General features: G+C 46.0%; 1 protein-coding gene across 1 annotated transcript in view; it reads right to left on the bottom strand.

The window, feature by feature from the left end:
• The window catches only part of TRIM42 (tripartite motif containing 42), a gene marked incomplete at both ends in the record, with an annotated part of 29,657 nt that extends 15,663 nt beyond the window's left edge, over nt 1–13,994 (bottom strand). Inside the window, 3 exons of the mRNA XM_082625087.1 lie at nt 2,745–3,568; nt 7,774–8,471; nt 13,666–13,994. Of these exons, the coding sequence (XP_082481213.1) occupies nt 2,745–3,568; nt 7,774–8,471; nt 13,666–13,994 (1,851 nt within the window). The remainder of the gene's footprint in view (nt 1–2,744; nt 3,569–7,773; nt 8,472–13,665) is intronic.
• Between the last annotated feature and the right edge of the window lie 743 nt (nt 13,995–14,737).

Raw genomic sequence — 14,737 nt, 5'->3', positions numbered from 1 at the left:
ATTCTGTGTCAGACATTGCCTGCCTCATTTAGTGCTCACAGTTCCCTAGGAGGGAGATTTCATTATCCCATTTTACAGTGGAGGCTCAGAAGGCTTACATTCAGCAATTCCAATGGAACCACAGACTACTAAAGTTGAACAGTGTATCTATTTCAACTCTCTATTTCATACACTAGGAAGTAGAGTCCCAAAGAGGTGAAGTGACTTATCCAAGTCATGGAGAATATATGTTCACACTCAAAGCATAAAATGTCAACTCTTGGGAAGAGGTATATTAACAAGTGTCAATTAGCAGATCGTGCCTGGCATATAAATATTTTATAATAATTGCATTTTTAAACAGATATTGCATGCTTTATTTAAATTTTAATCAATTTAAATGTTATTGTGTATAAAGTTAATTTATAATTACTCATAAGTATATAAATTTTAAAATTTGTATGGATTTGTATAATTAATTTATAATTTTTAAATGAATTTACACTTTTAAAACTGTACATTTACATGACTTGTTAATAAAAATTAACTTATCTTTTCTGATTATCAAAACATACTCATTTAAAATACATACCTGGAAAATATAGAAAAATGATAAGGAAAGAAAGAAAATAAACATCTCTTTTAATCCCACAATTCAGTTAATAATTCATTATATTTCTTTCCAATTTTGGAATATACACAAGCACACAAATATATATAATTTGGATTATATTGCTCTGATTCCTGCTTTCTTTCACTTATTACATTTTATATATGTCCCTATATCATTAAAAATTCAGCAAAGCACCATTTTAATAACTGCCCTATAAGTGATTTACTCCTTCTATAGCTGTACATTTAGGTTGTTTCTAATTTTACACTCTAATAAATAATGATGCATTGAACACTTTGGGGCATGAATCTTCATTGAATTTTTAATCACTTCCTTGGGAACAAGTTCTAGAAATAAAGTTGAGTTTTTATGAAAAAACTCTTTAGGATTTTTAAGGTACAGAGTGACAAGTATAAGGCTGACTTAAAGACTATTTCCCATGCCAAAAGAGCACTGTTAGTCAACCATCACTTGAGAGAGATGCCAATACAGATTTCGTCTCCTGCATTACTGAGCACCATGATTCCTGTGTGAATTACATCCCATGATCCTGAAATAAGGATCAATGATATTTTTACATCAAATACCACTGTTTGGCAGTAGGTTTAGGTGTCCTATCTTGAGAGTCAATAACTTGACTGGATTTTTTCTGTGTAGGGTCCTTTCTTGAGCTCATCAAGGGACCATTTATAGGTGGCATAGGGTGACTGTTCTCCAAGCCCAAGTACAGAGCAGGTATCACCAGTCCTTCCCCTGCAGAGCAAGATCCTGCCCACCTTCCAAGTGGTCTGAGTTGTATGAGATGAGACCTAATGCCATCCCTGATATAATATCACATACACTGCAGGTTTTGCTGATCTAAGATCACTTGGAAATGTAGGTTCAGCTGCTCCGGTGCGGGCATCTGCTATGTGAAGGGCAGAGATCCTTTTGCTGTGCCTGACAGCCTATGGGAGGATATGTTCTATATGTTCTACCTTGCAACATAAGGTCATTCTTGGGGTCAATTATAAATGCCAAAACATAGATTATAATGTCTCAGGAAAATAGAAAATTAAGGCTTGGTCAGTGTCTGGCTTTCATTTTCTTGTTTTTAGGCCCTTGATACTAAATTGTGGTCTGCAGACCGGCAGCAATGCCAACGTCTGGAAGTTTGTTAGAAGCGTAGAATCTCAGGCCCCACTGAGACCCACTGAAGCAGAATCTGCATTTTAACAAGATCCTCAGGTGCATATTAATATTTGAGAACCACTAGTTTAGGATTCAAGGATGCTAAAAGTCTTTGTGAGTGTTCTTGGATCATGGAGACAAAAGATGGGCTCTGCCACATGGAAGCAGGCAGTGGGTTGGCTTGGGAGATATCCCTGTAGGACCCCAAGAGGAGGCAAGATATGCTCTGATAGAATATCTTTTTTCCTCCCTGGACTTTAATAAAACATTCTATAAACAATTCAATTTAGGTTCAGCTGGATTTGAAAGGAATGTTAAGAGATGCGCCATTTGTTCATGTTAGGCCTAGAAAGTCAAAGAAGAGTCATGTCCCCTGAAGCTGGGTGATGGCAGCTGTAGAGGTCTGTGAGACATCCACACACCTCCAATGCCACCCCCCTTTCCCCAAAAAGCTGAATCTCGGGAGATAAGAATTGGAATTCCATTGGGGATTATCCTTCTAATCTTTCCAAATCATGAAGAGTCTGGATATTTTCTTTCGAAGAAGTAGCACTTTAGAGGAATCACAGCTGATAGACAACAGAGCCTGCTTCTCTAATTCCAATTTCTGTGCTCCCTCTACTGCTACAGGTTTTCCTCTGGGAAATATTACCCTCTCCAAGAAGTCTCTTCAAATTACTTTGTTTCCCAAATTGTGTTCTCTTTCAGTAGAGAAGCTGCCTTTGAAGTGGAGTTGGGGCTTTCAGATGTACTTCTGGCTATGAGTTAAATACATTGTTTGGTTTAAAACAATCTTGGGCTACTTAAGATTTCGGGAACTTATCCCTTTTGAATGGACTGACCACAAAGAGTCTAGAGGAACAGATTTGAGTGACCGGACCCTAGAGGTCAAACAAGTAAGTGCAACCTTTCGTGACTACCCCGCTCCATTCCATAGCCCACACCCTCCTATCTTCCCTACAGGGCCCAGAGCCTTTCTTACCTTGACAGCTGTTGGATACACCACAGTCTGGTAGATAACAATTGGGCCTGGAGTCTTCAGGGAGCTATCATTGAATGAGGACCAGTTGTGGAAGCTGCTGCTGTACTGCACAGGCTGGTTTTCTACCCCTGCACTACAGTAAGTGTAGAGGCCATCTGTGGGCTTGGCAGGTGCAGCTGAATGGGCTCGCCCATTGGTCTCCGGACCCATCTTGGTCTTCTCACAGCTGGGGGCATTAAAGGACAATAAGGAGGAGCTTCGCTGGTATATCTGCTGGTTGCCGAAGCTGTGGGTGCTGAAAGTGACCCTCTTGGCAACCATCATTTCTGAGTGCAGGGGATAGAGTGATGGCAGGGAGTCCTCTGAGGAACACACCTTCTTGGGTCCCGTGGGGAAGAGTTCGTAGATGGCATTGGAGAGCTCAGCAAAGTCCAAGGGCATGCAGTTCAAGGAATGTAGCCGGAGCTGTGGGTCTGGCCTGTAGGTGCTCTGGATGCCGTCCTCGATCTGGTCCACCAGAACCTTGGCCGACTGCAAGAACACCACTTGGCCTGTCTCCTTCAGTGCTTCTTTGGAGTAGGCGATCAGGCCATCCATTTCATTCACTTTCATGGTGGTGACGTACACATATTTTTCAATCTCCTTCTGCCTGGACAATTCCAGATTCTCTATCTGCTCCATGATGGTTTTCTCTTTCTCCTGGAGAATGTTGCGCAGCTTGAGGAATCCATTTCTGATCTCTTTTCGCTTTACCTCCTTGTCAGCCTTAAATCTGTTTTTTAAAATGTTGAATTCCATGAGGTCATTATCAATTTCATATCGGACTGCAAAACAACCAAGTGAGTTACTTCAGTTAAATTTTTCATTTCCCCAGATGTCAAAGCCAGTGGCAAACTGGAGCAAACTAACTTGGCCTCCAAAGATGTGGGTGGAAAGGGAGGGAAACCACTTGTTGCTGGGCTGAAAGATGCTAGCATAGGTTTATAAAATGAATGTGGCATCTCTCCATACACCCCTCTCTTTCTTGTGTAATACTTTCCTTGGGTATGACAGCCACACTTCCCTGGCATACTTCTATCTAGTAATCCCTGCAGCCTTGGGTCTAAAGTTGGGAGTTCAAGGTCACCTTTGATATTAGTTTTCACCAGACTTCACTTGTCAGCAAGTTGGACTTGAGAAGAGATGATGTCACAAAGTGATGGATTTTCCCTCTGTGAAAGCTTAAGCTTTTGCAGGGGTGGGAGAAAGAACTAAATTTCTGATGACTACTAAATACTGCCTTGTCTTGTTCACCAAAATCCAGCCCTAGACAATGGTGGCAGATCAGCAGAGTTCCCCTTCACTGTGGCTGCTCTTTGACATGTTCTTTTTCTCTGCTGGGGACTTTGACTCTCTTGGGTTCAGCTGGGCTCCCTCTCTTGCTTACTCCCCACTTACTTTCCAGAAAGCATCTGCTGTTACACTTCAAGGAAAACCGAGTTTATCCTGCCACCTCTCACATGGCATTTGGATTTTAAGTTCACTCAGTCATTCAACAAACATGTGACACCTGTTCCATGTCACATGCTTTTCTAGGCGCTAGGGATACAGATATGAGTGTGAGAGGCCACTGATGTTCCAGGCACGCATAAACCCAACGATACTGCATTGTGGAGGATGCTGGGGCAGGATGAGCATGTGGCCCACCTCTGTCTTTGCCATTTATAGCAACTACCTCTGTAGTTGCTATAAATGGCAACTTCACAGTTGCCATTTATAGGGTCTTAGGCATTAGGCAGTGATTTCAAGACATGTCAACCTTCTGTGGCCTATTCTAGGGTTATGGTCCTCCCCATGAAAGGCTGACTCTGCAGTGATTTGATGGGCTATAATCCTCTCCAAATTTTACTCAGCAGTGGGGGTGACCAAGTCGTGTTTCCTAACATAGCCCTGGGTCCACAGTAAGTTGGATCTCTGTGGGTGGTGGCACAGAGACGTGCATTAGAGTAGGAGAAGCCCTTGGGTTTTGGCAGAGCGTGAGAACAGGACCACAGCTGTCTCAGTTACCACCGTGACTAGGATGTGTAGAGATGCTAGAATGGTGTTTGTTGAGTGAAAGCCATTCTGTCCTGTTTTCTAACATCTTTGGGGTGAACATCAGCAGTGTTGCTCTCTGGCCTGCTTTCTGAAGCCCCCATTTCCTCTGCTCACCTCCTCCCTCACACTGGCCCAGAAGGGATGGGGAGGCCATACAGATGGGGGCTGAACAGGAGACTATCAGAATGTGATTGCAGCGGTGCTGAGAAATGCTCCCTGCCCTCTCCACGTGCAAGCCCTGCTGTGACTTAGGGCCCCTGAAATTCCATGTTATACATTAATTCCTTAGACTCTTCAATAGTTACTCACTGTTAAAAGAAATCTGAATAGGAAATTCCTTGCTTTATTAGGGATTAGTTAGGCTCCTTAGAGCTGAGTCTGGAGAGGTAGGATAAAAATGTCTTAGATGAGGGGGAAAAGGGAGCACCAGCAGAAGAGAAAACAGAGAGGAGACCAGGAGCACTAGTCCCCCCCAGATGCCCCTTACAAATAAGGCAGCTTTGCAAGAGCTGGTCTTAGAACAAAGTCAAAGCAAGGTCTCTTTCAGGCACTATATTTAAAACTAGCTACTACTTATTAAAGTTTATATAGATCCAATCCATACATTATCATGTATCACACATATGGATCATATCTATATATTATCATACATTACATATAACTTCAGAAGAGGAAGATGTTGTTTCCATTTATAGATGAGGACACTAAGGCTCAGAGAGGTTAAATGACTGCCCAGTGTCACACAGCAAGTAACTAGAAGGACCCAGGGCCTGTCCCTAATTCTATTTGTCTAACTCCAGAGCCTATGTTCTTAATTGCTCCAGTTGCCCTTCTCAGTCCTATGTGACAACAGAATCACCTGGGCTACTTAAAAAAGAATCCAACCAAGCTCAGGCCATGGGTCCCACCTTAAGAAAACCCTCTAGGAACCAATGGGGGCTTCATTGGCCTGGCAACGCGGCTCCTGTAGGCTTTCTTTAATATAGGGGCTTCCCTGGTGATGTTCCCAAATTGAATAAGTGTCAACTGACAAACAATGTTTCTAGGCATGGAGCAATTGAGAAATCAAGGTATTCCTGAAATATTCATGCTGGTGAGAGGTCCTGGGGGACATATTAGCAAAGTCTGTCTCTGACCCACTTCTATGTCCAATGGGACCTTCCTGTGCAGCTCAGCGGAAAGCTGCCCCCTTGTCAATCTGTTCAGACCTGTTTGTCTAGACACTGAAATTTCTGACAGGGGAGAGGCTGGGTTGATCTGGAGCATGCTGGTCATTTGACTCTAGGCCACCACGTAGGGAAACAGACCACAGGTGTGGTGGTGGTTCCCACTGTTTTTCAATCTCTTTATCTTTAGATTCTGGTCACTGTTTAGCAGAACAGGTTGTCAAATGAATGTTGTGGAATTAACATGGGCTTTGGAGTCAGAGAGACTGGCTCTGCCATTTACTAGGGGACTTGTGCCAGTTCCTTCTTGGAATCCCAGTTGTCTATCCTGGGGGGGAAGTTTTAGTGCCTGTACTGTAGGATTATGGAGAGGATTAGACATAAGTCTTCTAAAAGGCCCCGGTAAAGGAGGCCTCTGTTCAAGGAAGCTATTCCCAGGGGCAAAGAGCCTAAAAGGATCCCAGAGATCCTCATGTTTTACCTGGTGGATATACACCCAGAAATTATTGGGCTCTTTGCTGAACCCTGTAAAATATCACTGTACTGGGTTCCATCACGAAAACCTGAGTCAGTTTCCCTTAGAGAAACTATAACTATATTATATGTAGCCAACATAAAATAACCATGAGCAGGCATGCAGAGGAAAAGCGAGCTGTTGACTAGAACATTACTGGCTCTTTCTGGGTTTTCCCTTTATTATGTATTTGCTATCAGTTCCTTTACTGTGCTGCTTGCCACTTCAGGGGAAATTTAAAACTGAGGTAACTCTCAGCATCGACTTAATTCTTTTCCCCTTTAAATTGGGAAGATACTGGAGAAATCCATCTTTAGGGACAAAACACCTTAGAAAGGCTCACAGAACTTCAGGATACTACAGGATCAAGCTCTTTGTTCTCCAAAGGAGGAAATGAGGCCCAAGGTCATGAAAATTATAACCAAGATTATAGAAGCTTTATGTACTTATTATGTGCTAGATGGTTCTTTGCATGCTTCCGTTAGAGTATCTCATTTAATCCTCTCAACCACCCAATGAGGAAAGAACTTTGTTCAGGGAAGGACAAATCTGACATCGTATTAGATCTGTTCCTTTTGCTTTAACCTTTGTGCTTTGTTAACATGTGGTTAGTCCTGCAGGCTCTGTACCTTTTGTAAAAGAATGTTGCCTATAGGCTGAAATATACAGGATGGCCTGTTCTCAAGGCTCTCATCGTTAAAAGTCCATTCACATAGAGATAAAAAGTTGCAGAACAGAGAATAACATTCGTCTTGTTGGAGGTTTCCAGGAACATGGTGACCTGACCTACGTGGACAGCTGCAAGAGCAAAGGATACAGACACCAAGAAGCTGGCAGCAACCAACCTGACCCCTCCCTCACCTTGCTTTTAAAAGTGCTTTGCTGAAACCCCTCCCAGAGCTTGGGGTTTTGGGGGACAGGAGCCACCTGTCTCCTTGCCTGACCCTGCAATAAATCTTTCTCTGCTCCACACTCCAACCTATTGTCAGTTTGTTTGGCCTCACTGTGTGCCGGGCGCACGAACTTGCATTGGGTAACACCATTATTCCCATTTTATAGATGAGAAAACCAAGGCACAGGGAGGTTACGTGGCTGGCGGTAGTTGCCAGATGTGGATTCCAGGCCACTGACTTGCAGCCTGGCTCCGTGTCTCCCAGGGCTTGGACTGCCCCACCAGGTGGGGGTAAGGCTCTCTCTAAACAGATCCTCCCAAATCACCTTCCCTATCAGTTCCAGAGCTAGAAGTGGTGGAGGGAGAAGAGGGGACCAGTACCTGCTTTGAACCTGGCCATGGCGCTGAAGAGCGCGGCAGCCCTCTCGGAGCAGGCGTCGATGAGGCTGATGGTGTCGTGGTCACTGTGTAAGGCAGTCTTGCAGAAGCTGCAGAGCAGCTGGTCGTCGTTCCGGCAGTACTCAGTGATGTGGCTGGACGGGTGCTGGATGCAGATCTTCTCGTCCTGGTCCTCGGCGCTGGTGTCCACGAACACGTGGTCCTGCATGGTCACGTCCAAGTGGAAGGTCTTGAGGCACTCGTTGCACAGGTTGAGGCGGCAGGTGATGCAGCGCTTGTAGGCGATGCGCTGGCTGCGGCAGACCTGGCAGACGATAGGCCCGCTGGAGCGGTCGAAGCGCCACCTGAGGTAGCCATGCTGCTGCATGTAGCGCTTGGTGAGGCGTCCGCGCAGGTAGTTCTCGGGCAGCTGCATCCTGTGGCTGTAGGGAAGGCAGTGCGAGCGGTTGCACACGGGGCAGATGAGAATGAAGAAGTTCTCGGTGACCTCGGCGTGCTTCTGCAGCTGCCGCAGGCACTTCTCGCACAGGCTGTGGTGGCAGGGTAGCATGAAGGAGTGCAGGCGCAGCCGGCTGCAGATGGGGCACAGCAGGTGGCTGACCAGGTTGCTGTTCGCGGGCATCATCTTCACCTTATGCAGCCGCATGTCGCTGCTGCCGATGCGCAGGGCCGTCTTGGAGCTGCAAGGGGAAGCAAACACGGGACCTCAGGAGGAGAGCTCCGTTTCTCCACCTCGGAAGGAACCGGGGTGTCACTGAGCCGCTTTGTGGTGTGATGGGGAGGGGCATGGCTGTGCGGGGGTGGGGGTGGGGATCGGGGGGATGGTGCCTGGGTTCTAAACCCCCCTTCACCATCCTTTAGCTGGGCGACGCCAGGTAAGTTAATTAACCTCTCTCTGCCTCTCTCCTCCTTATAAAATTAGTACTCACCTGATAGAGTTTCTTGAGAAAATTAAAATTGAATTGAATACCTGCATGGCCTTAGAGCGGTCCCTGGAACACAGTAAGTGCGATACAACTGCTTGTTATTTTTTGAGCAAGAGAAAAACAGTCCAGAGGGGCCGGCACTGTCAGCTGGGTCTTGGGGTTCTGTTGGCCCTGGATAATATCACAGACCACCCACAGCAGACAAGGCCATTCTGGGACGGTGATGGAGCAAAACAGAAACAAGACCACTTCTTCATGTTTGAACTCAGACAAAAGCAAGAACATTGTCCAAACCACAAAAATGATCAAACATCCCCTGTCCTGGTTAAGGACAGTGACTGCTGCTTTTTCACCAGTTGCAGCATCAGGCTCAACTCTGTTCTTCCCACCTTCTAGGCAAGATTTATTAAGATACCTAATAGGAGATTTACCCCTGTGTCCTCACCTAACTTAGTGATGCCTTCTTACGGAGACACCTGACACTTGCTCGTGGTGTATCACTCAGTTGTTGCACTGGGCCAGTAAATCCAGTCTCCTCTGGGCACTGACATTATTATTGTGTGAGATGGAACATAGAAGAAGATGGGCAAAGTGTTCTTCCCAGGACACCAAAAGGTTAGTTCCCTAGCCAAGCCCAGAACCCGTGTGTTCTGATCACCAGACCTCAACTAGGACTTAAGGGGCTAGGTGCTAGGGGCAGGTTGCACAGGGTGAAATGCGCTGCTTTAGAGTTGCACTTTTGAGATAAGTTTCTTCACCTCTCTCTCCTCAGTAAATCAAAGCTCACAATACTACTTCCTTCATGAGGATTTTAAAGTCTCCATGAGATAATCCATAATAAGTGCTTAACTGCCTGGACATAGTAAGCATTCAATAAAGGGCCACTATAATGACTCCTCTCTGTTCCTAGCCAGCTCATGTCCACAGCAGGAGAAGACAGTGGTCAAGTCTATGAAAAGTATGTGCTTGTACGGTGTGTGCGTGTGTGTTGAATCTTTGTCTAATATCTGAGGCTGATTTCATATATTGTAAGAACTATGGATGAAGTAAGTGCATACTTGTAAAATTTCAAGAGTATGTTCTAAGAAGCTACAATCAGGGCAAAAGCAGTTTATGAAAATAAATGAAGTAGCCATAGGGATGGAGGTATAAAACATACTTATTTGGACCTAGAGTGTGTCATACAGAGTGAAGTAAGTCAGAAAGAGGAAAACAAATACCATATGCTAAAACACATGTATGGAATCTAAAAAAAAAAGGGGGTTCTGAAGAACCTAGGGGCAGGACAGGAATAAAGACACAGATGTAGAGAATGGACTTGAGGATATGGGGATGGGGAAGGGTAAGCTGGGACGAAGTGAGAGAGTGGCATGGACATATATACACTACCAAACGTAAAATAGATAGCTAGTGGGAAGCAGCCGCATAGCACAGGGAGATCAGCTCGGTGCTTTGTGACCACCTAGAGGGGTGGGATAGGGAGGGTGGGAGGGAGACGCAAGAGGGAAGAGATATGGGAACATATGTATACCTATAACTGATTCACTTTGTTTTACAGCAGAAACTAACACACCATTGTAAAGCAATTATACTCCAATAAAGATGTTAAAAAAAAACATACTGATTTTGTGACTATTCCTATCCCTTCTCCTCTGTTTGTATTAGTGATGTCTAGGGGTTGCATTTGACATTGTGCCTGTGTTCTCTTTTGCCTTCTTGCAGTCCCTGTGTGCCCCTGGATCCTTCCCCATTCCCTTGGCCAGGGACCCAGGTCTCAGAGCCCAGGCAGTCAAGGGTGATACTCAAACATGTTGGAAGGGAGTGGCACCATGGGGACAGTGCCGGTTATGGAGACTCGGGCACCTGGAAAGCTCATCCCTTAGAGATTTGGGTGCTGGTATCCAAGCCTGCCAGACTCCATGTTCTCAGCTTTGTTCCTTCTCTGCTTTCCCAGCCTCTCTGCTTTCTCCTGCTCCAGCTTTGGAGGGGTCATCTGGAGGAGGAGGGCAGATGTATACAGGATAGCTGGGTGGATTTCTCTAGTTTCATAAGGTGGGGCTATGAGGCTCAGTGTGTAATATAAAGGGAGACAGCACGAGAAATCAGAAAGAAGGAGGGAGAGAGGAGGGTGCTGGGGAAAGAGAGAACAGGGAGAAGAGACGGGTGTTAATGGCCCAGGGAGTTGGGGTGAAGGTGAAAAAGGAAGTGAGAAAAAGAGATGAGTAAGGCAAAGAGGATGAGGAAGATGCTGAGAAGGAAGCAGTGATGAGGAACAGGGGAGGCGGTGGTCCAGACGCCAGGAGAGAGGCCAGGTGGAAGATAAGCCTCAGCGTACCCAGCACCAACCCCCTGACAATTGCAATAGCATCTCTGACCATCACCAGAAAGCCTCAGGCTTGGACTTGGGCATTCAGTGGTCCTGATTCCATGCCAAAACCATCACCAAGCCCAGCAGCCTTGTCTTTTTGTTGAGATAACTGGTCTCTGCCCCTCTGTACAGTGGCAGCCTGCTCCCAGATTTAGGCCCGTTCCCCTTGTACTTGGGTTCCCATATATCACCTGGCAAGGCTCCTGGCTTCCCTTCTTGTTCCCTCCAGGCCATTCTGCACTTTAGCGTCCCCTGGGGGCAGGAGAGTTTTTTAAAAAATTCTGATGCCCAGGACATACCTGAAGCCAATGAAATCAGAATGTCTGGGGGTGGGGGCCAGGCATCAGTAATTTTTAAAGATCCTCAGGTGATTCTAATGCAAAACAAGGTTTGGGGGCTACTGGTCTAAGCATCTCCAAAGCACCGGTGTCATCCTTCCCCTGTTGAAATGGGCTTGGTGACTCTTCATTGCTGATGTGCAGAAAATGGGGCAGTTGAGAGGAGAGAGGGGTGTGAGAGTTACTTTCTGCACCTTAGAACTTTTGCACTTGCATCCAGAACCCCTGGATTCTCTGTTCGTGCCAACACCACGCGAGGTCCATGAGCTGAGAGTAATTTTTATTAACCAGCTACAAAGTGCTGAACTGTGAGAGAGATCATATTCTTCCCCTGAATTCACTGAGCGTTTGCTCACAGAATTGTTTTTCCAGCCTTGAAAGGCTTCCAACCTGCCTCTCATCTTTCCGCCTCTCCAAGTGCTGTCATCTTAGAGTGCTGAGTTTTGGTCTTTCCCCTCTAAGAAGTCTGCCTCTGCTACTCCAGACGCCCCTCATGTGTGACATGAAGAGACCACCTTGGTCAGGGCAGGAAGAGGCTATGCAGTGCCTGACACAGAGGGTTAATGCCCTAAGTGAGAAATTGAGACCCTCAGTGCCGTGACTTCTGGGTAGGAGCAAAGAGAAGCCTGGCAGGAGTTCATGGCCACCTGGGGTACTTACACAGGCCATAGGGGTTGAAAGCGGCCTGTGGAAGTTACTGCTTTTCCAATGAGTGTTGCAGTTATCAAGGGTTCAGAGGAGGAAGGGCAATTTATACTTTTATATCACAGAACAGATTTCAAAGCAATATTAACCCCCTGAATCATTGCAGGTACCATACTCTCCATTTTGCAGGACAGCATTTTAATTTAAGCACACAGACTCTGGGTTCAAATTCTGACTGCATCTTACTAGTTGTGTGATCTTGGGCCAGTCAACCTCTCAAATGCTCAGTTTCTTCACTGGTATGATGGGCATGAGGTAGGGGTTACCTGGGGTCACGCACGTGGTTCCCGGCAAGTTGCTTACGCACTAAGTATTAGCTATTAGTATTTTGTAGAGGTGAGAGTGGTGGGGTTCAGGAGAGCTCAGCACTCACTCACACAGGTGGGGGAGCTTGGATTTGGAACTCAGGTCTATACTGATTAGTGACTCTTTAGGACACGTACACTTAATTGCTACAAAGTGTAGTTTTTTGGGTTTTTTTTTTTGCAGTTGAGGTAAATTTTATTGCTACATTTTGAAACGCAAAAAAATATTTAAAATAATAACGCCATTGATTATATATTTTCACTGTTACATTAAGTGCAAAACAGACTTTATAGTATTTTTTTTTTTTTTTTGGCGGGCCTCTCACTGTTGTGGCCTCTCCCATTGCGGAGCACAGGCTCCGGACGCGCAGGCCCAGCGGCCATGGCTCACGGGCCCAGCCGCTCCGCGGCATGTGGGATCTTCCCCGACCGAGGCACGAACCCATGTCCCCTGCATCGGCAGGCGGACTCTCAACCACTGCGCCACCAGGGAAGCCCTATGGTATTTTTTAGCTCTTTTTTTCTTCTAGTTTTATTGAGATATAATTGACATATAGCACTGTATAAGTTTAAGGTGTACAACATAATGATTTGACTTACAAATACCACACAGTGATTATCACAGTAAATTTAATGAACATCCGTCAACTTGCACAGATACAAAATTAAAGAAATAGAAAAAAATAAAAAATTAAAAAAATTTTTTCTTGGGCTAAGAACTCAAGACTTATTCTCTTAAGTTTCATATATAACTGACAGCAGCAATCATTATATATATCCTGTTGTACATTACATCCCTAGTAACCTGTCTATCATAGCTGGAAGTCTGTACCTTTTGGCTGCCCTCATCCAATGCCCCACCCCTACCCCCTGCCTCTGGTAATCACACATCTGATCTTTTCCTATGAGTTTGTTTGTTTTTGAAGAGTAATTGACCTACAACACTATGTCAGTTCCTGTGACACAGCATGGTGAGTTGCTATCTCTATACATTTCAAACTGATCATCATGAAGTCTAGTTACCAACTCTCACCATACAATGACTATGTAATGTATTCGCACCAAGACATATTGTAACTGGAGTTAATTGCTCCCAAGTTCCTGGCCTCCCTTTTTCAGATAAAGAGGTGGACTTGGGGCGGGGCCGCTGACCTGCCCTGTCCCCAGAGCTGGCAGGGGGCCCCCCAGGTTTCCTGAGCCCCGGTGGCCCGCGTCGGGTGCACTGTACTTACAAGGTACGGATGCTCTGGAGGCGGCCCCCGTGGAACGTGATGGTGACGTCACGGCAGCAGTGGCTCTCGTAGTAGTGGCACTTGAGGTTGCTGCTCGCTGCGCAACAGCACTTGCAGCTGGGGTCACTGGCCCAGGAGCAGCAGCACCAGTGGCAGGTGGGGTTCTCGGAGCAGGCGCAGTGGCAGCATTGGCAGCTGCGCCCATCTCTGTAAGGGCAGGGGCAGCAGGTGCAGTTCCGCTCCGAGGTGAAGAGGAACTGGCAGCACAGGCAGGAGCATAAGCGGGGACAACACCTCTGCCATGTACAGACACACATGGCAGTCTCCATGGCGCCTATGTGATCGCCACCCGCTCCCTGGAGCTCTTGATGCCTCCTCTACCAGGATCCTGCCGTCAGTTCTCCCATGGAGGGGTCCCTCCTCCCCTGAATGAGGAAGTCAGCTTGGAGGTTTCAAGAGGTTGGCTGTTGTGAGGCCTTCACAGGAGGTGTCCCTGCTCGGAAGCTCATGAGCTGGCATTGACATAGATCAGTTCCAGGCCATTGGCTTATGTCACAATGCCTGTCTCCCCACCATGTCTCACCATACAGGACGGGAGGGAGGGTGGGATCTGGGGGGTAGTGGCAGGTGGGCTGACAGATAACTCCCTGCTTCCAGAGGACCAGCTTCAGAGGAGTGTCAATGAAAAGAGCATCCTGTCCTGTATCACACTTTGGGTTACTGGGTGGATTTCAGAAGCCATTTCTCTTTGTTTGGTCCTTCTCCTGCAACTTGGGCAAGTTGACTTCAGGGTATGTCTTCATGGGCTGAAAGCCTGGGTATGATGCATTGGAAAATACAGACTGACATGATATTCCTCTCCTTGGGCTTTTTTTGTATCGCTAGAACTCTTTATTTGATGAACAAAGTGCAGTGTTTACGGACAATAATGTCATATATAAAGGGAATCACCATTTGGAGAAAGAATTAAAGGAAAAACAGATATAGGTTCTTTAAGGCACTTCTGTCAGTAGTGATTGAGTTTGTCAGTTGCTGCATAGTCACTGCTGATTTTTATGAGGCTTCAGGCATT

The sequence above is a fragment of the Mesoplodon mirus genome, assembly GCF_964341445.2.
Source record: "Mesoplodon mirus genome assembly, chromosome: 6".
Lineage (NCBI taxonomy): Eukaryota > Metazoa > Chordata > Mammalia > Artiodactyla > Ziphiidae > Mesoplodon > Mesoplodon mirus.
Note: the sequence above shows the minus strand (reverse complement) of the source record. Positions and strands in the feature narration are given on the sequence as shown.